This window comes from Podarcis bocagei (genome assembly GCF_964188305.1).
Source record: "Podarcis bocagei genome assembly, contig: HAP1_SCAFFOLD_373, whole genome shotgun sequence".
Classification (NCBI taxonomy): domain Eukaryota; kingdom Metazoa; phylum Chordata; class Lepidosauria; order Squamata; family Lacertidae; genus Podarcis; species Podarcis bocagei.
The window spans coordinates 22,185-44,463 of record NW_027670075.1 but is presented as its reverse complement, the minus strand read 5'-3'; the positions used below and the strand labels follow the sequence as shown (position 1 = coordinate 44,463).

General features: G+C 42.2%; 1 protein-coding gene across 1 annotated transcript; it reads right to left on the bottom strand.

Annotated features, from left to right (window-relative positions):
- Positions 1-1,350: 1,350 nt before the first annotated feature.
- Positions 1,351-20,610, bottom strand: LOC308579630 (receptor-type tyrosine-protein phosphatase epsilon-like; the record flags this gene model as incomplete). The annotated part of the gene is made up of 10 exons (XM_081214201.1): positions 20,514-20,610; positions 20,125-20,198; positions 15,914-16,044; positions 12,725-12,815; positions 10,900-10,976; positions 10,734-10,770; positions 8,220-8,317; positions 6,368-6,487; positions 5,544-5,707; positions 1,351-1,486 (listed from the first exon to the last, which is right to left on the bottom strand). Coding segments are annotated over exons 1-10 (987 nt in total), but the record flags the coding sequence as incomplete, so codon positions are not given.
- Positions 20,611-22,279: the final 1,669 nt, after the last annotated feature.

Genomic DNA, 22,279 nt, shown 5'->3' with positions numbered 1-22,279 from the left:
GTGACAAACCACAAACGGTAAAGGAAAGGAAGAATCTTGGTTTCAGCTAGTGATTTGTCTGGAGAGGTAAAACAACATTAAACTACAGAGAAGCTTCATCCTTCAGAATAAATTAACAGCTCACACTCCATAAAAGCATTCTAGAATCACAAAGAGCCATTTAGAACACAAATAATGAATCACACCTTTAAAAAAAGAAAAGAAAACAGAGACTAAATATGGCGAAAAATAAGACCGTGCTAAGGTGCAAGAATTGAAGCTTTTCAGGGCAAGAGGATTAATACAGATGTTTTGTATCTCTGGAACTTAGAAAGTTCTCTTATACTATGTCAGACTAGCCCAGTATTGTTTACATCAGGGGTAGTCAACATGGTGCCGTCCAGATGTCCCTGAACTACAGTACCCATCAGCCTTAGCCAGCATGGCAAATGACCAGGGCTGCAGTCCCAACAACATCCGGAGGGCATTGGCTATCCCTGGTCTACACTAACTAGGAACACCCCACTACCCGTGTATCATAGAGGCCAGGGTGGTGAACCTCCTGCTGTGGGCTGAATTTAAGCCCACAAGGACGTTCCTCAAACCGTGCTCAACCTGCCTCCTACTCGATGTCAAACATGGTCAGGTGAGGGCAGGTAAATGCGTGGCTGCATGACTGACTGCCGCGTGGTGAACTCAGTCACGCAGCCTGTCCCTGCAGAAAGCAGGGCTGGAGTTACCGCCCAGCAGATGGGCTGCCTGATCAACTCTAATGGATTGGGCCATGCACTGAGCTCTTTGTGGGAAACTTCATTGTGCGGCTGATCCCTGGATGGCGAGTTGACCCCTGTGGATTGACTGAGTTCGCTGTGGAGAACTTCCACTATCTGCCTTAATTTCCACTATCCCTGGCCCCACAATTTGTTGCTCTAATTGGCTGCTGCTTTGGCACACTTTTTTAAAAAATAGGTCTTGTCTGCTTTGGAATAATGATGTCATTACATAGATGAACTAGATGCTGGTCTATGACCATAATAAAGATTTGGATTGGATTGGATGTCATCACATAGCCAACCATGATTAGCCAAGTGACAATGTCACTGAGGACAAGCAAAGCTGATTTAGTATTAAAGGAACAGCAGATCAAGACAGGAAAGAAGTACTTCTTTTTTGGTAAGGGAGCACAGGTGAATTCCCAGGGTGCAAACATTTTCCTGCTCCTACTCACAAGTGACAAAAGGTGTAATGTTTTTCATGGGTGAGGGCAGAAAATGTTGGCCAACACCTCCCTCCAATTGGCTGAGTCATTCTGTCATCTTTTAAGCTGAAAAGATTGATAAATTTGACATAAGGTGTATTTTATTTACTTACATCGGTCTGAACCATTTGTTGGCGTTGATTGCGGATTCTTGCCACAAACTCAAAAACGTCAACTTTTTGCTCGACATGCATCATGTCAATCATAGCATCGATTACTATGAATGTGCCTGTACGACCCACACCAGCACTTAAGAAGAAAGGAAACGCAACAGGAATTAGGAGGAAAATGATGAAACATATTGCAGTAACTTTTTTGGACTTGGCAATCCTTCTTCTGAAGTCTTACTCCCAATATTTCTGATTTTCTTTGTCTTCCTTACTTATATTGCAAGCACTATGACAGGTCAGAGCAGACTCTCTCCACTACGTTTAGTGGCAGTATCAACATCTCCTGCATTTAGTTTATTGTGAGACAGGACCCCCTATTTAGGCAATGCTTCCGTCTTAACAACACAGGAGTAGGGATCGCCAAGCAATCCCACCCTCCGTGTTTATGTAAAAAACATGTATGGGTCCTTTGCAAATATGGCTGCATGCTCAAAGGCTTTCTCGCAACCTGGAATAATAACAATAACAATAACAATAATTTATTATTTATACCCTGCCCATCTGGCTGGGCGGCTTCCAAAAAATATTAAAATACTGTAATACATCAAACATTAAAAGCTTCCCTAAACAAGGCTGCCTTCAGATGTCTTCTAAAAGTATGGTAGTTGTTGTTCTCTTTGACATCTGGTGGGAGGGTATTCCACAGGGAGGGTGCCACTACCGAGAAGGCCCTCTGCCTGGTTCCCTGTAACTTGGCTTCTCACAATGAGGGAACCGCCAGAAGGCCCTCAGTGGTGGACCTCAGTATCCGGGTAGAATGATGGGGGTGGAGACGCTCCTTCAGGTATACTGGGCCAAGGCCGTTTAGGGCTTTAAAGGTCAGCACCAACACTTTGAATTGTGCTCGGAAACGTACTGGGAATCCTGCCCAGTTGTGAGACAGTCTTTTTGCAAAGGTCCCAAGGCAACAGGGTTTCATTCTTTGTCCAGGGCTACTTCGCATTGACTCACAGCAAGAAGTCTGAATGAACATAAATAAATCTAAGTTGGGATAGAAACCCAAAGTAGCTCAGATTCAAGTAACCATTGGACCATACCCATAAGTAATATTGAATCTACTTCCTGCTGCTTATGGCCAAATTACATAATGTGGGGTTCACTGTGCCTTTAATTGCAAGTGTGCTGCGATCACACATATTGTAGTACAATTTACAGTGACAAAACGGCTGCGTAGGCAGGGGCTACTGAAACCTCCCTGCTGCTTTCTGCTCTTCCACGTAGAGCCATCCTTCAGCTGCTGTTCTTCTAGCAGCTGGACTCACTTCGGTATCTGTGTGGAAAATTATCCCATGGGATGGGCTAAGGAGGGGAAATCAGGAGGTAAGACAAGGGCTCCCTCCTCCACCCACTCTTTTCACTTTAAGACACACTTTGCACATCCTCAAGTTAACTACTTTAGGATCTTGAACTTGAGACTCACCTTTTATTTTTAACTAGCAACTATGCTGGCCTTATAAAGAGCTAAATACAGTCTTACCTAGGATCCCGAATGCCTTGCGAGTCGAATGTTTTGGCTTCCAAACGCTGCAAACCCGGAAGTGAGTGTTCCGGTTTGTGAACGGTCTTTGGAACCCGAACATCTGACGCGGCTTCCGATTGGCTGCAGGCACTTTCTGCAGCCAATCGGAAGCCGTGCCTTGGTTTCCAAACGTTTTGGAAGTCAAACGGACTTCCAGAACAATTCCGTTCGACTTCTGAGGTAACACTGTATACTGAATTGAATTCTAAAATACCATTTTGACACCAATATGAACATTAGATATAAAAATGTACAGTATTGATTTACTGTGAAATGCTAAAATACTGTCCTAGTGCAGTGTTTCCCAACCTTTTTTGGGCAAAGGCACACTTGTTTCATGAAAAAAATCTCGAGGCACACCACCATTAGAAAATGTTTAAAAAATTAACTCTGCGCCTATATTGACTATATATAAAGTAATTCTCTTTAATAGGAATCAAATAAACACAAAGAAAGTAAATCCTATGAGAAAATCCTATGAGAGAAGAGAGCAAATGTTATTAGAAGCTGGGGAAATATCCATGTAAACGTAACAGATTCAAATACTTAAAAGGAGGTGCTGAGCCCTTGACATATGCCTGTAAAAAGGTTGTTGTTGGCGTTGTTAATTGAATTAGTATTCAGCCTTTCAACCCAAACATCTCCAGGGCAGTAATGTAGCTGGCATGAGTCTGATTTAAATTGTGCTTATACTGTGAATCTAAATTCAATTTCATTTATAATGAATTGATTTATTATTTATTAAAGTATTTAGGCTGCCTTTCGGGATAAAGAAATACCCACAGAGTGGTTTGCAATGCAATGCATTGCAATAAATAAAATAAAATAAAATAAAATAAAATCTATTTAAAGCTCCACAAAGGTTATGTGGGACACTGTTCAAACTCTTTGTGATTAGGATTTCAATAATTTCCTGATAGTCCAGTTCTCTGTATTTCCCAGGTGATCCTTATTTCACCTGGCCTTGGCTTTCCTTGTGCTGACTATCCATTTTCTTTCATAGTATGGGAAGAGACTGTCCGCCCAAACAAGCCCAACTGCTGCCTGCTTTACAGAACCTCCTGGATGACTACGGATTTGTGTCACTGCCCATTTCCATGAAAGATTTATTCATGCATTTTGCACAATGCCACAATCCCACATGCAACTTTTAAAAAGGATAATAAAGGATGATCTGCATGACTGCCTTGGCAAGCGCAATACCTGCCAGGCTCAACGGCCGGTCTCGCGCTGCCGCTTCCCGCGCTCTCAAGGACCCGGGAGGAGGAAGGCGTGAAGGGAATCCCGAAGGCGCGAAAACATCGCGCATGCGCAGGCCTTCCGCCTGCGACAGCCCAGTAGGCCGGCCGAAGCGAGCGGCGATGGGATGTGGGAGCTCGCTCGCTCGCCGCCCCGCGTGTGCCTATGTGGGGCACGTTACAGCCCCGTGACGTCAGCGCCACGCCGGCAGCCAGGCAGGCAGACGGCGAGAGCCCCGCGCTGGGCGGCCTCTCCTCGCCGCCGCCGCCCCGCCTCTCGCCGCCCGACTCGCCCGCCTCCCTCCCACGGCACACCAGGCAACGTCTCGCGGCACACTAGTGTGCCGCTGAACACCGGTTGGGAAACACTGGCCTAGTGTTTAATAGCACAACCACTAGAGGGAGCATGGTTGCTTCTGATTAATGATAACTCAAATGATTTTCAGCCTTCCTTTCAGAGGAAAAGGGCCTGGCATCCTGTGCTAGGCATAAATGTTCCTCTGGTATCCTATTATTTTATTTCGGTTTGTTGTTCTTGTGATGTCATATTCCAGCTTTCTAAATCATAACTTATTTCCTTAGACCCTTTCCCATTTATTATATATACACACAAAAAAGTTTATCAGCGATACCACTTCTTCTAAGCATCCTGGTACAAGTTGTACAAAGAGCATTTTTATATTTTGATTGGGCGTTGATTACTTTCAAGTGTGTTTTAAGAATGCATGAATCACCCATGCTTCCTCCTCCATCAGACTCAAACTGCCTTCCCCTACCTCCTTCATGGTACTGGTAGCTACATAGACTGCTAAGAATACAACTACATTACTACAAAGAGCTTGTTCCTTTTCCTGTTCCATCGCTATCCTTTTTCACTTCTGTGCCATATCTAAGCTTGCGGCAGTGACTGTATTGTTTTCTTAACCTAGAAAACTGCTGGTACTTTATGAATATATTTATGCTGATAGTAAAGTTTTGAACGATGGGCTATTTTTAAAATTGTAAAAAAGATTCCTGAAGGGAGATTTGCACAAGCTTATCTTGGCATAAGTCACAACAAATGGTCCGTCTCTCAAAATGGAAAAGGGGACAAATTAATCCCTGCTGATGAATAACTAAGGAGAAACCTTTGCTTTTTTTTCACAGGTGATACAATACGGATAATAATCATCATCAAGAAGAAGCCAGTTTCCTGATACTAGTTCTGATGTTGGCTTGTTCTGCTTTTTCTCAGAGACCCTAGTAGGAAAAGCCCACATTAAGGAGACACTTGTTGCTTAAGCACGCAAAAATTGATTTTGCCCACTTCCTGTTAGGCCACCCCAAGGTAAGTTTTCATGGGTATGTGTGTGTACCTGCATATTTATACATACACATACCTGCAGTGAACCACAATTGGTCCAGCATGTGCAGGATTCAATGATTTTACTTTCTTTAGGAATTTGAGCATTCCAATAGGTGTGAAAGGCACTCCAAAATCAGGCCAGCTGGTGAAATGAAGCTGTGTCACAAGCCTGGGAGCTTTGCAGCCATCAGAAACCTGCTAGAGAGCCAGAAACAGAATATGAGTATGACCATTGATTTCTTTGGCTAAAATCAGCAAACAATCCAGTTAGTGTGACCGATCCCTCCCTCTTCAGACATCAGCAATAGCAGCCTAGACTAAGAATTAATTTAAAATGTTCAGTATATAAAGAGAATTACAGAGTCACTCAGCTGCCAGCAAAAAGCATAGAAACTGCAAGTCATAAGCATATTCCATGACCTTGCATGTTGTGCTCACTTAGAACTTAGTATTCATGCACCCACATTTCCCCTTCTTTCAGCAAGAGTTATTGTGGGGACACCTTAACCTGTAAGCACCCCTGGCCTGAGACTGGCAAGTGGATGGGGAACGATTTACCCCAATTGGAGCTAGAGACACTTCGCTCCCAAAAGAAGCTTCAGAGAACAGAGAGCTACTAGAGCCTTCGGTGTTTAATGGCAACATGAAAACAAAAACTACATGCAGAATGCCAAATGAAATCTCACTTCGGGCACAGTTTAATAAAATGTAAGTATTGAGTAGAGCTAAGTTTTCATCTGACAAAAACAGTTTTCACTCAACAAAAACAGACAATTCCAAGTACGTATTTTAGAGGTTAAAAATAGATCAGGAATGTTTTCCAGTTATGAGAAATATTAAATGGGGTCTATAACTTACTGACTGAATACAAAACTTCCGAATAGTATAATCCACAAGAACTATACAGTCCTCCACAGAAACTCGGATGTTTCCATAAGTCCAGCATCCCTGATCAGGCCAGTACTGGAAACACTTGTCCTGTGCAAATGTAAAGAACACACACAGTCACTTCAAGCTGCAATATATGCCCCTCAAATAACTGAGCTGTACTATAAAGCTGTACAATTATTTTGAGTCTATTTAAAGTATGCTTTTTAAAATTCTAAAACTGAAACTGACACCGCCTAACTATATTAATAGTGAGTTATGAAATATAATAGGACCAAAAATTCATTAAGGTATGACTTCACCCCCCTATGATTTCTAAAAGCCCGTTTCTCCAGGTTGCAGGATGCAATAATTTCAATCCAGAGCCATTTGTAGCCAATGGTTACATGACATTCTTTTAAAAATCTATACTGCATACAATGAGAGAATTGTTGAGAACTCTGTCAACATTTCTCTATGAATGCCAGGAGAGGTCATCCTTGAGCAATAAAAGTTGCATGCTTCTCAGTGACCGAGATATATTTATTTTGTTAGCATCTGTATTGGAATTGCCTTTAGATGTTTTTCTTGTCTTACTGCTTGGGTTTGCCACCTTGGGCTCTTTGGGAGGAAGAGTGGGATATAAATTTAAAAATTATTACTATTATAATTTTCTGCTTTCCAAACACACCTTATTCACTTTTAATTAGCTACCTAAAAAGCACAACAGGAAATGAATATGCACACGAATACGCTCCAGCCATCATCTTCTACCCTGCTGCAGATGTGCTGGGAAATTTCATATTGTATTTTATGAAATCAGTTTTATTCTAGGAACTAGTAATTGGGCTGGAAGGTAAGCTGGAGCCTGAAAGTCCATCTAGCATTCCAGGAAAGATAACGAAATTTGGCAGTGGATTAGGGAAGAGAAAAATGCAGTCAAACAATTCTCAGCCATTCCTGCCCCCCACAACACATGGCTACTAGTCATAATAACTATGCTGTGCCCACAACACTGGAGGCAGTAATGTTTCTGAATACCAGTTGCTGGAAATTGCAGGAGGGAAGAGTGTTCTTGCGTTCAAGTCCTGCTTGAAGGTTTCCCACAGGCATCTGACTGGCCACTGTGGGAACAGGATGCTAGATGGGCCATTGGCCTGATCCAGCAGCCTCTTCTTGACTTCTTACACAAATTACTATCTTAAAAGACGTTTTCCTAACCCTATGCAAGTGTATATTCCCAGGTGGAAAATAGATGCAGAATAAATAATACATATTTTCCTACCAATGAAAACTATGTGCAGTGGACGCTCGGGTTGTGAATGTGATCTGTGCGGGATGCACGTTTGCAACCCGCAGTGACGCGTCTGCGCACGCGAGTTGCAATTCGGAGCTTCTGCGCATGCGCAAAGCGTGAATTAGCACTTCTGCACATGCGCGACCACTGAAACCCAGAAGTAACCCGTTTCAGTGCTTCTGGGTTTCGGCGGTCTGCAACCCGAAAAAACGCAACTTGAAGCGTCTGTAACCCGAGGTATGACTGTATCTCTAAAGGTAATTCACAACTGCCATAAACCAGGGCTAAAGCCCGAACATTCACATTTGACTGAAAACATGATTCAGAAATGACACACAGACACCATTAAGTTTCTCAGTTAGTCACCAATTATTTGCTCAGAAGTAAAGAAAGTTTAGTTAAGCCAGCATGCTGCAGCGATTGTGTCAGAAACCCCAGACTTATTAAAAAACTCGGAACAGGAAGTGGTAACATTAGTAACAGTCTTGTGAGTTATGGGAAAACTCCAAACAGTATGAGGGGAAATATTTTCAAAATGTGTCCTACCTCTTTTCTCTCTTTCACATTTGTTAACATGACAATAGTTGCAGACTTTTGTTCCCATATCATCCTCCAGAAATCATTTACAGTGTCTTGTTTAGGGCCTACACATACAACACAGCTATTTAATCAAAAACTATGATGACCACAAACAATACTACTGTACTGTTAAAAAGGAAAAGGGTAAAAATATTTATTTCCTTTATTTAAAAATATCTCATCGATAATAATGTTCAAAGCAGTTCACAAGATTTAAAACCAACCAAATAATTCCACAATAAATACTAAAGCAGTAGCAATGCTGCCCAGAAGCAAAATTGTCAAACAAAAGCCCAGGCAAATAAATCTGTCTTCATCTAGCACCTAAATAATGCTAGCATATGTGTCATGCATACAAATGTAGACAGGCTATCCAAAGAGGCAGCAAAGGTCCTGTCTAATCTCAGAAGATAGGGCACTCAGTGTAGGGCCTCCAAATATGATGTAATGGGTAACTTCATAGAGGACAAGGCTGCACTTTCATTAGATGGAAATGGTCTGATAACAAATCCATGTGCTTCCCATATTTACTGTATGTTTAAAGCGGAGCTATGCATCTTAATGCAGCTTATTAAAAAATAGCATTTCTCACAAAATAGAGATATTACATAAGAGGAATGATGTCATTGTGACCATGCTATCTTTCATTGTCCAAAATCTCCCTTTCATTTTGACTTGGGGTGCTTCTAGATGGCAACTTCTCACACAACTGGAGCACCAGCAGGAGATGGGCGGAGACGGGACAAGGCAGGGACTTTGTAGAAGATGTAATTCCTCATGTGGAAGGTTGGCAAAGTGGTGGTTAATTTCTCACTACTGTTGCCTGGCTGCTCACACCTTTTCCCGATGTGCTATATAGGGCTCAGCCTTGGGCCTGGCTGCCTGTTGATGTAATTTGGAGAAATGGATGAAATTGCACTAAGTGCTTAGTCCATGTCTTGAGCAGCCCATCCTTCAAGTCTGGGTTCTGAGTTCTGAGTTAGCATGCCAGCTGCAATGGATGGCATAGAAACAGTCCAAGGCTAAATGCCTGGAGCAGGGCTACTCACCTACCCTCCCTATTCTCTAAGGAATGTGTGAACATGCAGAGTGGGGTATAAAGCCAAAGCTGTATTCAAAAAGCTCTTTAAAATCTGACTGCCTAAGCATAAGGGTAAATTCTGAAGAACACATTTGCTGAAATTGCTTTGTACATGCAGATGTTTAAAGCAAAACATTTAAAAAGAGAAATGGATGAAATACAGTGGTACCCCGCAAGACGAACGCCTCGCAAGACGGAAAACCCGCTAGACGAAAGGGTTTTCCGTTTTGGAGGCGCTTCGCAAAACGAATTTCCCTATGGGCTTGCTTCGCAAGACGAAAGCCCATAGGGAAATCTCCAGGGACCTCTTTTAAATGCTAGCGGTGGGGAGCAAAGCCTTCCCCCCCCTTCAGAAGAGGTCCAGGAAGGCTGGCGGGGGCCGAAAGGCTTTGCTCCCCAGCGCCAGCATTTTAAAAGCAGTCCGGGATAGCAGGGAAGCGCTTCCCGCTATCCCGGACGGCTTTTGAAGGCAGGAGAGGCATGCCGGCAAGTCTCCGCCAGCAGCGGCACCGCTGCCGCTGTTGGCGGAGCACTCCGCGAAGCCTGCGCGGGCTAATGTCAGCGCGCGCAGGCTTCGGCATGCGGGCAAGTCTCCGCCGGCAGCGGCAGCGGTGCCGCTGCCAGCGGAGCGCTCCGCAAAGCCTGCACGCGCTGACATTAGCGCGCGCAGGCTTCGGCTTGCGGGCAAGTCTCCGCCAGCAGCGGCAGCGGTGCCGCTGCTGGCGGAGCGCTCCGCGAAGCCTGCACGCGCTGACATTAGCGCGCGCAGGCTTCCGCCTGCGGGCAAGTCTCCGCCAGCAGCGGCAGCGGTGCCGCTGCTGGCGGAGCGCTCCGCAAAGCCTGCGCGCGCTAATGTCAGCGCGCGCAGGCTTCGGCATGCCGGCAGAGGTCCGCGAAGCCTTGGCCGGACAGCTTTTGAAGGCAGGCGGGGGGAGCAAAGACTTTCGCCCCCGCCAGCCTTCAGAAGAGGTCCAGGACCTCTTCTGAAGGCTTGCGGGGGGCAAAAGTCTTTGTCCCCCCTGCCTGCCTTCCCAGGGGCTTTTAAATCGCCCCGGACAGCGGAGAAGTCCTCCGCTGTCCCGGGGCGATTTTAAAATGCCGCCCGCCAGCATTTTAAGATCGCCCCGGACAGCGGAGAAGTCCTCCGCTGTCCCGGGGTTTTTTAAAATGCTGGGGGTGGGAAGAAAAGCCCTTGTCCCCCCCCCCCAGCCTTCAGAAGAGGTCCGGGGACAGACTGTCCCCGGACCTGGTCTGAAGTCGGTTTCCCTAGGAACGCATTAATTGATTTTCAATGCATTCCTATGGGAAACCGTGCATCGCAAGACGAAAAAACCGCAAGACGAAGAGAATTGCGGAACGAATTAATTTCGTCTTGCGAGGCACCACTGTAATGGAGATACCTTGAGCTGCTATAAATTTATTCTTTTCCTTGTAGCCCTGGAGGGGAAAAAATGTACACAGTTGTCTTTTAAACTTACGCTCTTACAATATGAATTTCAAAACTGTCAATGTGCTGCTTGCTTAACAAATTTAAAAAGTAATTTAAAAAGAAATCTATTCACTTACATCTATATATGAAGCATTGATGTAATCTGAACACTGAAGTCCACCTATTTGCGTTAAAACTACCCTGGAATGGTCGTCTGTAAAGAACAAACATACACAATTAGAAGCTCCTTTGGCAAATATAGATACAGTGCTGACAACCTTCTGAAACACATTGTTTTCTTCTCAGCAACAAAACAAACTCTAAAAACATTATTCTGCCTGATGAATACCTTAAGCCAATAGCGACACCATTTGATTTATTAAATTTGTATACCACCCTTCATCCGAGTATCCCAGGACAGTTCACAACACAAAAATGCAAAATGAGAATACATAATAAACACAAAACAAAACAAAAACCATTAATGAGACCATGAAACAAAATCAAATTTACTGATGAATTCTACTTCAGCAGTTTTACTCCGCGGTCCACTTTTAAAGTTCCTTTCTCAAAGAATATTAACATTAAGTTTTCATCTAAGACTAAAATACCATCTCACTGTTTCGGAATGCAGCCATTTCTATTGTCAAATATTTGTCCATTTATAATTTTCATGTAGAGACTGACCTGTTTGTCTTACGCAGACAGAAGAAGGGCAGGTTAGAAGTGATACTTGTCCGGGATCAGCATATGAACAGCCTTAATATGGCTGATGCTATTACTGTTGCCTCCAGCAGCAACCAGCTAAAACCATGCCAATGTATCATCAGTGATGTACAGCCATCCTAAACAATTATATTTCTCTCTCACAGGCCTGGGGTGACAGGCCTTCCCTTGTTTACATTCAGCCCCTCGTGTAAAAAGGTGACCCAGCCTAACGGAGAGACAGAAGCCCTGGGACAGGGCACTGCTACAAACCCTGATACCAGCTCTGTCCCCAAATGCACTCAGGCAAAACTGTTACAGGACCTAATGGCATCAGATAAACACCAACAGGAACTCATTCATTCATGTGCAGTCACCCTATTCTCTTGACTGTAATTTATTTTAAATTGATTTTAATATTGTACTTTTAAATTGCTGCAGGTCATCTGAGGCCTTATGATGAAGGGCAAGAAAGAAATCAAAGCAACGATTGTCATCCTGGTATCACCTACCAACAAGGACAAAGCTGAAGGAGAACTCAGGAAGTTTGAGTCCATTTATTTAGACCATAATCAAACCATAATGGTTACCTCCCCAGTTATATATGTTTAGCAAAGGTTAGAAAAAACCATGTTATCAGTGTTGTGAATTGTCAATGTGATTATCTTAAATATACAGAGCCCACCCATGATGGGGGTGAAGAGTCCACCTCAGGTGGCAGAAGTGCAAGAGCTCCGTCCGCCTGCTTGTGCCGCCAATAGGGAGGTGTTCTGGCATGTGACATTGCCAAGCAAGTGGCAACACTTTGAGGAGTGCCCTGGCTTCCACCAAGTTTGGTGAGAGGTGGGAGTGGTGATGGCGGAAGTGGAGGAGGGGGAGAGGAGGCAATTCCTGTTTTGCCTCAGGTAGCAAAATGGGACAGGTCTCCACTGTAAATACGTTTAAGCTTAACACACAACAGTCACTGTACATCTTGGTCATTTGGCCGAAATGTTTACTATTTTTCACTTTATCCATGCGCATTTGTATCTGCCAACTGAGAATAGTACCAATGCATGGATCTGTTGAAGGAGACTCTAGTCGATAAAAGCTAGGGCTAAAGCTTGTAGCCTTTAGATGCCACAATACAGTTGTTTCTTTCTGCAACAAATTAAGATGGGTACTTGCATGGAAAACACTATTACTTTAATAAGAATTTGGTCCTTCCTAATATAAACCTTATTATTTATAATAAATCAACAAATCATTAATACTTACAAGGTAGTATGTTGGGATATCTGTTCTTTTCTCTGTTTTCCTCTTTATTTGCCATCTCAAGTGTTCCTTGCATATATCCAGGAGGTAATGACTACAGGAAAAATATGTAGTGTCAGTTCAAAACAGCATACTATAGTGAGTAGTTACATAGAGGAGATGGTTTAAGTAAAACAGTTGTATCCCATGGAGCTCAATAATGCCCACATGAAAAGGTTAACAAAATTCTTTGAATCCATCAACCCCAGGAATAAGTTCCAGTTTCAAAGAAAGATGTGTGTTTGTTGTTTGCACTGGCAACTTGAAATAACAATCTCAAAATGACTCATGTAGTGACCATGCCATTAAGAACTGAAGCATAAACATTGAAAATGAACGAGATTATCGAGTATGGATGAAGGACTCAAAATCCCAGTCATGTGAATCCAAAATAAGAAGTTCAAAATATGCAAGGCAATAGGACAATCAAAGTGTGTGTGTGATGTGATTAACTTAATGTGCTATGTTTTTAGAAATCTATTTCAATCCACATATAAATGCTCATTAGAAACTATAATGACTATAAACTTTTAAAGTTTTTAAAGAAGATATGTCTGCATAGAAATCCAGGTTCCAAATCCACACCAGGACCTTGTGCTTGTAATTTGTGGAAGAAAACTTGCACTCACTTACAATTTAAGTGACACATGTAGTTTGCGCCTTAGACATGCCCATCAAATACATAACATACCATCTGACCATCAACGCCAGAAGGCAGCGTTGATATTCACTAGGTTCATGTCCCAATCAATTAGGGCAGAAATGCACCTGGAGGCATGCTTCTATGAACAGATTTCCAGCTGCACTGGAAAGTGTGCACACCTGTACCACAATATATCCTTGGAGTCAAATCATTCAATCCTAGTAGGAATAAATACACTCTCTCTCAAGCCAGTAGTAACATGCAACACCTTGTTATACATCACTCTATCCGGACCAGGACTTCCGTGTTTTAAAATAGGGTTTCATGTAGTTTGCATTACTACATTTAAAATAGGTACATTGGTACATTCTTCCATTTTGGAGGCAGGGTAAATTACCATTAGAAAGTAATAAACATAATTAGTGAAGGAGAAGTTTTTTTTACTATGAAATCACCTAATATATTTAGGAGATCCACACTGTGCCAAGGCATCAGGATGTATTTAATTATTATTATTTATGATTTATTTATTTATAGACATGCAAAGATAAAACATTTAATTGACAGAGATGCACTATTACTTTTAAAAAGGCACATTTTAAGCATATAATCATAATAAAAACTGCTGACATGCAATCCTGACAATTATAGCCTCCTCCTATATTATAGCACTGCTGCATAACAGAGACGGTTTAATTGGCATTTGCTTTTTCACTTAGATGAACTCAAATCTAAACTAATGCTGTTCCTTCATTGCCATGGCTGCATCTATGAGACCTGATGTAAGGAGTAAGTTCAGCTTCACAGAACTGTTCATATGAGGTCAGAGAGCAAACCCAACATAGTATGTTCCTTTCTGCTAGTGAGCGAGCAGCCAGGAAAAAGAAAGCCTTGCTGTATGCAACCACAATGTAGCAGGAAACGAAAGAGCAAGCCTGCTTTACTGAACGAGGTGAGGATCGTATTTACAAGAAACCTTCAGCACCATTAAAAGCAGATATTTAGGGACTACTGCTAATAGGGAGCCAGAACTTGGGGGAAAGGTTCCTGAGTAGCAACATACACTCCTCTCTGGGTTGTGCTCAGATTAACAACATGCCTCTGCTTCCTCAAAATTGTCATATATTTTTTAATCGGTAGGAAGGTCAGGATATCACAGGTCACTGATTCGAAGGGGAAAGCTGTAGATTTCCCTAGGTATCTGAGAAGCTTCAGTTCTCTCCACATCCCATTCGCAAAGCGGCAAATAACAGCACAATGATGCACAGTTGCTACCACAATTCAGGCCTCAGCAAGATTCACGGATTTTCGGCACCTACCCATATGCCTGCACGCTATTCTGAGTTGTGGGATAGCTTGGTGATTATTTATCTCTTTTCTCCACAATAACTAGTTGCTAATCCCCATTTCTTGCAACAAGGCACTGTGGAGTGGGAAACTCCATAGCTTTTAAGGCAAAGGTCAGAATGTTTGATAGGAGATAGGATTTCGGAAAGTTGTGGCACACGGGACAGAATGTCGCTCAGATATGTAAGTATTGGGAGAAACTCCCTAGGTTTGGAGAATATGAACACCACTATGAAATGACATTGCTTTTTCTGCCTTTCCCCCTTCTTCAGTATTTCTACAGGAGAGAATTGCCAAGGCCCTTAATTGTTTATGCTGTAGCACAGTGGCTCTGTGTGTGCTGGAAATGATGTACAGGAACTTGGCACATGAGAACCTGGAGGGGTGGCTGAATGACCAGTCAGGATGGGCAGACTGGAAGCAAAGCTGCCCTGAACCTGAACCAGCCAGGTGGAGTAAAACTATGATGGTGTTTGCTCAATAGAGGCACCCTGCAGAACTCCTCCCATCCCCCAATATAGCTGGCAAGGAGCCTTATAAACTATCAGTGTGAACGGAAGACCTACTTATTCACCCAGCCTTTTGGTTGAATGCTGCACTTTGCAAACAGGTGTTTTAACTACCTATGTGTTCTTTCCTGCTTTGTTGTTTATTGACAGCTGGACTGTATAACTCTATTGTGTTTTTTTATTGGCACTATATTCCTCTTCAGGATTATTTTGTATGAGATAAGTTGATAAAAGGAAACATAGTTAAGCACACAGGAGCTGAGAATGAAGAGCCATTTTGAGTTCAGGCACATCATGGATTGTAAATAGAATACAAGGCCAGCCCCCTACATGGCTTCACTGGCAAACCTGGTCATGCCTCAGCAAGATTTTTAATGTTTCTAAATGGCACGGTATCAAAAAGGAAAGATGGTAAGGTTTACATAGTACAGGCCCATACCTTAGCCTGAAACAAATGCCAACTGATGCACACATGTAAATTTTAAACATGAGGTCCTACACCTTTTCTTCTTTTAGAGGAAGAGTAGCAGGGGGAGCCCAGGCAGATTAGCAGGATATAAAAAATAAAATAAAAGTATTACACACAATTTGTTACCTGTACTTGCTGTGTCTTTGAAGAAAACGCAACATTAAATACAAAATATGAAGACGTACATTAAATTCCTCCCGAAACAACTTTCCATCATCAGCTGCTCTTATCCGTATTTCATGTTCCAGATGTTCCACTGGAATAGGAAAATACTTTTTTGGGCCAGAAGGAGACCTTCTGAGAAGCATCTGTTGTTCTGCTGGATAGAATGCCAACATAATATATATTATTACATATGGTATGAATAATGACACTGCAGTTCAAATGTTCATTTAGAATCCCCTGCTCACCAAAAGAAGAAGATGGGTGCTGGCTTTTAAAAAGATAATGTGTAAAAAGAGTCTAGTAATGCTAAGGAAGAATTTAATCTTCAACTCTCAGGTGTGTTCCTAAGATGATGATTTGGGAGGGGGTTGGGGTGGATGAAAGCTTCACCAATAGGAGCTGTGGTGGGTGGGGAGACTGGGAAATTGGGGACAGACAGTGGGTGGAATAGAAACACATCAAACTCAAGCAATGTGTACAATACTGTACTGTGCAAATTTGACTTGAAACACAGCGGGGGGGGGGGGGGATCTCACTACGTTTTTAGCCAGCATGCTCATAATTAACAGTGAATATCAATGGAGTATTTAGCTGAGAGGAGGGATGTACCTTTAATCCTCTTAAAATACAGAGCAAACCTTTACAATTCCAAAATGGAAACACTTACCATACTTTACACAAGTAAAAATAAATAAATCAAACAGTAAACACTAGGCATAAAAGCATACAAAGGGGAGCTGATGAAAACAAAAGCCTCACAATAACAGCGGGGAAAAGGATGAGACACTGTTGAAAGAGAAGTTTGTCAGTAGAAGCTGCTGGTTTGTTACTTTGTGGTTTTATTTTATAATTTTAATGTACCGTATTGTTCCATCTATAAGACGGAATTTTGGAGGACTCAGATTTAAGAAAATGGGGAAAGATGTATCCGTGTATAAGACACCCCCTAATTTTTGACATTTTAAAGGGGAAAAACCTAGTCTTATATACAGAAAAATATGGTAAATTGTACTTGTTTTAACTATGTTGTATCACCTGACTTCAGATCATTTGGTGCTGGGTGGGCTATAAGTTCTAAGAAGAAAGAAAGGAAAAAAATATCCCATAGCAGGAATATTAGTGCCAAAGCAAAAAAAAAAAAAGGGGGGGGGGTTCCTTTCTGGGATGGGAGGGACTGAAGGGAAGGGAATCACACATCTGAACAGTTTAGATGCTTCAGTTTAGTAATTCTGAACTCATAGCTGAATGAGCTCAATTTCACAATGAGCTCTTCTGAAGGGAAGCCCCACATCTAGAAACACCCACCAATATTTATTCTGCTGAATCTGACAAGCTGACTATTGTGTCATTCATTTTTAACGCTTTCAATATGTTGTAGTGGTTAGAGCATTGGAGTAGAACCTGGAAGACCAGGGGTCAAATCCCCACTCAGCCATGAAGCTCACTATGTAACCTCGGAGCCAGCCACCATCTCTCTCAGCCTAGCCTACATCACAGGTTTGGGGGAGGATAAATTGGGAAGGGGAGAACAACATATATCACATTGGGCTCACTGGAGGAAAGCAGGACTATGTGTTAAATAAATACGTACACAATAAAAGACATTTAATTCTCCAGACGACTGCCGTATATATTGGTTTTGTAAAAATACGCACAGCATTTGAAAAAATGAGCATTAATACAAGCTGTAATGAAGAAAAGGCATGAAACAATTTAGCTGTGATTCCTGCATGACAGGGGGTTGGACTATATGACCCTTGGGGTCCCTTCCAACAATTCTATGATTCCCCCTCTTTTTGTTTCCTTATTATATGTTTCTGCTATAGGTCTGCTATAACAGCTGGATGGTGTATTCTTGTGTAACACTTACTATGCCTATACAGTGGTACCTCGGTTTAAGAACAGTCCGGTTTAAGAACAATTTGGTTTACAAACTCCGCAAAACCGAAAATAGTGTCTTGGTTTGAGAACTTTACCTCAGTCTAAGAACGGAATCCGAACGGTGGAAGGGCATCAGTGGTGGGAGGCCTCATTAGGGAAAGCGCGCCTCGGTTTAAGAACAGTTTTGATTTAAGAACGACTTCCAGAACGGATTAAGTTCGTAAGCCGAGGTACCACTGTATTTCTATTAATGTATTTGTATTTATTTATACATAAAATCAGGTGCAGCTCAGTGGTCAGTAATGTAAATTGTGAGTCTAGCCAACCAGTTTAAGGATTAAACTCAGCTATAAACCAGCTGCGCCTGGGCAAGCTCATAGCCCCTTGCCCATGAAATGGAAATTTACAATACAGGACTATTGAAAGAATGACGGGTTGAAGCCCGAGTTGCCCTCAGTATGCCTCTGAATGCAAGGCTGCTGGGAATAAAAAATGGGGGACATGCTGTTACATCCAGCTTGTGAACTTCCTATAGGCTTCTGCTTGACCCCCGTGAGCCCAGGATGCTGGACTAGATGGGCGTTTGGCCTGATTCTGAAAGGCTGTTCTTACGACCTTACGACAGAGGGCCTTCTTGGTAGTGGCACCTGCCCTGTGGAATGTGAAGGAAATAAGCAGCTATCTTATCTTTAAAAGACATCTGAAGGCAGCCCTGTTTAGGGAAGCTTTTAATATTTAATGCTGTATTGTTTTTAACACTCGATTGGAAGCTGCCCAGAGTGGCTGGGGAAACTCAGCCAGATGGGCGGGGTATAAATAATAAATTATTATTATTATTATTATTATTATTATTATTATTATTCACAAGAGAGACTGTAACCTAGTATAAACTCCCACTGGAAGAACGGGGAGGGGGTGAGGTGGGGGGGGAGCAGAGATTTTTGCCAGCTTCACCTTCTTCCTGCATTCCTCCAAGCAATCTCATGTGTTTCAAAGAGCCTGAAACCTTTGAGAGCAGATTCTCAGTGGGAACTGGCAGTTCCAGGGAAAAGGACAAAATAGTAACTTCCTCCTTCCACTCACAGGAGTGCCCTAGTTCTGCTCACCGAGTTTCTGGATCCAAGCCACTGAGAGTTAAACTACACAAATGTCACATGTGGCTGCCTCTTGCTTTTCATTCACAGGGGAAGGGGTATTATTGGGGACACAGCATACCTGGAGTAAGGCATGTTCCATCCTTCCTTAGCTACAATGGACTATAATCGCATATTTTATTTTATTTTATTTATTTATTTTTAAAAACTAAGCCTTGAAATTTTGTGAGCAAGGGGCACACTACGGGTGTTGGGGTGTTATATCTGGAAAGCAAAATACTTGCTTAACCAACCCGCTATAATTCCAGTTACAAACTGTAGTTTCACACCAAGAGAATGTTTCTCACAGCACAATCACAGCACAGCAACACAGAAGCAAGTCCTGTTAAGTTTGGTAGGACCTTGGTCACATTCACGCCATACACTGAAAACACATGACTTCCCCCAAATAATCTTGGGAGCTGCAGTTTGCTGAGGTCTCTGAAGTTCACATGATTCTTTGGGGAAAGCCAAGTGATTTAAAGGATGTGACCTTACTTCAGGTAAGTGTGTACAGGATTGCAGTCTTAAGTGCCCTGAACACTTGGAATGCAATATCTAATTGATAGGTATTAGCAACATCACACTGGTTTTGATCTAGGGCAGAGATAAAGATGCTTAAGAGCCACTACTTTTAAACAAAAGTATTATTCAATAGCTGCAACTTTCTGCAAGTCCAGTTCATGGCTCTGTTTCAAGGCTTTTTTAAATACATGAAATAAAAACATCCAGTTCACTCAGCTGGGTTGTACAGTGATTTCTGTCTCCTTCACAAATGAATAGGTATGATACACATGTTTTAAAACTACTGTTTCTCACATTCACAAAACATTCTTGTGTAATTATTTCTTTAAAATATTTATATACCCTTCTTCAAACCTAATTTTAGGACAAGGTATACTTAAGATCTCTCGGTTCTATACCTAACATTTATAATATGTAAAAAGTGGCCCAAGTCTAACTAGACTTTAAATATAAATATATTCAATTTCCAGTCTTTGTCTTGGATCCTACACCCTGTTATAGATAGAAACTTGTAAGCAGCATATTACTACAAAAGCGAAAGTTGCTTTAAAAAGTAAAGAAAGTTTTAAAATAAAAACAACAACTAACAGTAACAAACATTTCAGTAACCAAACATTTACATTCAGCATTATATTTACCACTTTAAAAAACCTAAGATTTTCAATATTAAGTAAATCAAATTTATATTTTACCTTGCTCTTCTAAGATTCCATTCGGTATTTTTTTATCACTTGAAGTCACCACTGCTTTTCTGTGTTTCCTGAACCTTAATAATTATAATAAGATAAATTTAGGGGGATAGTGCAGATCTGTTGTGAATAAATAAGTTACCTGTTTACGTATAATACTGCAGCTTGTCTCACAAACCATGTAATTCTGGAAAAACTCTTTCTAATCATCTTCCGTTTGTAAAAGCTTCAGATGGTGGAGAGAAACAGTGTGTGTAACATCCTCCGCTGCCCTCGCTAATGTGGGTGAGTGCAGCCAGCACAGCTGCACGCAACACACTTTCATTTCCTCATTAGATCACATGGAAACAAGACAGAACTAGTTCCAAGCTAAGCGTCTGATGTCTGCTTACCTGAAGAAATAGCCAGCTAAAAGGATCAGAATTATAAACACCAGAATCAGGATCAGCATTGAAGTCAACAGATGTGGCGGTGGACTGTTTTCTTTTGGAGGGCCTAGGAGTTTAAAAAGAGAAGTAAGAAGTGGGGAAACAACGAATTTCTTAATCTCTAACAGATAAAATCGCATACACACAGTTCCTACTTAACAAATTACTTAACACGAATTAGCCACATAGCATTTTGAGCAAGTTATAATCTCTTTTGAAGTTCTTGGCTAGAAATGAGAATCCTGACAGCAACAATTCCCTTGTCACTTCCAAAATAGTTTTGCCATACAGCTATTTGCTTCTTTGTTGTCAGACAACGCCATCAAACCATAAATGGCCTTCATGTACCCTTCTGAGCTTTGTGGAATATTTGACCACCAGGAACAGGTGGATGCCAACTGATTTTCATCCTAAACTTAAAAGGGCAGTAAGTTTTCCCCACTCACAAACCACCACCAGTTCTTACTTCCTCATCAACAATCTCTGCTAACGTGCTACACCATGGGTAGGCCAACTAAGGCCCGGGGCCCGGATCCAGCCCAATAGCCTTCTAAATCCGGCCCCCAGACGGTCCGGGAATCAGCGTGTTTTTACATGAGTAGAATGTGTGCTTTTATTTAAAATGCATCCCTGGGTTGTTTGTGGGGCCTGCCTGGTGTTTTTACATGGGTAGAATGTGTGCTTTTATTTAAAATGCATCTCTGGGTTGTTTGCGGGGCATAGGAATTTGTTTATTATTATTTTTTCAAAATATAGTCCGGCCCCCCACAAGGTCTGAGGGACAGTGGACCGACCCCCTGCTGAAAAAGTTTGCTGACCCCTGTGCTACACTGAATCTGGAACTTTGTGGTACCAGGAATTAAATACATATTTGTGGGAATGTACCATGGAATATGTCAGGGCTTTGCATCTGTTATCTCTTTGACAAGAGCTAGGTGAGAAATGGAAGAGGGAGAAGTTTAAAACAGTCACTTTCCCCCTTTCAGTGTTCCTGTCTTCTCGTTGTACTCAAACAGGGACACAAGTTTAAGTAAATTGGGGGTAGAGCCACCCCGAGATGAAAACTGTGGATTTAAACAATGCCACAGGTTTAAGCAAAGCAGGTATGGAGCGAAGCTGAACTTTTTTAAATTAAGAAAACCCAGACAAGTCAGTTTTAACAAGGAAAATAGCAGAGATGGGCACAACTCCAACCCTCTTTTAAATTGCCATTTCCTCACCCCTGCTCACTCTACTCAAACTTTTGCCATGGTTTTAAGCCATCACTTTTTCTTTTCAGTTTTCCTTCCACTGTGCTTTAGAAGAAGAAGAAGAGTTTGGATTTGATATCCCGCCTTTCACTCCCCTTCAGGAGTCTCAAAGCGGCTAACAATCTCCTTTCCCTTCCTCCCCCACAACAAACACTCTGTGAGGTGAGTGGGGCTGAGAGACTTCAAAGAAGTGTGACTGGCCCAAGGTCACCCAGCAGCTGCATGTGGAGGAGCGGAGACGCGAACCCGGTTACCCAGATTACGTGACTACCGCTCTTAACCACTACACCACACTGGCTCTCTCAAACCTCTGCTGTTTAAAACCAAATGCAAATGAAGAAGGGATAATATAAGGTGAAAAAATGTGTGTTGACATTAGGCATATAAAAATACTCGGAGTAATAATCTTAGAAAATACCAACATCATATTTCAGAGGGAGGAAGAAAGAAAAGATGGCCGATGAGATATGAGAGATAAAA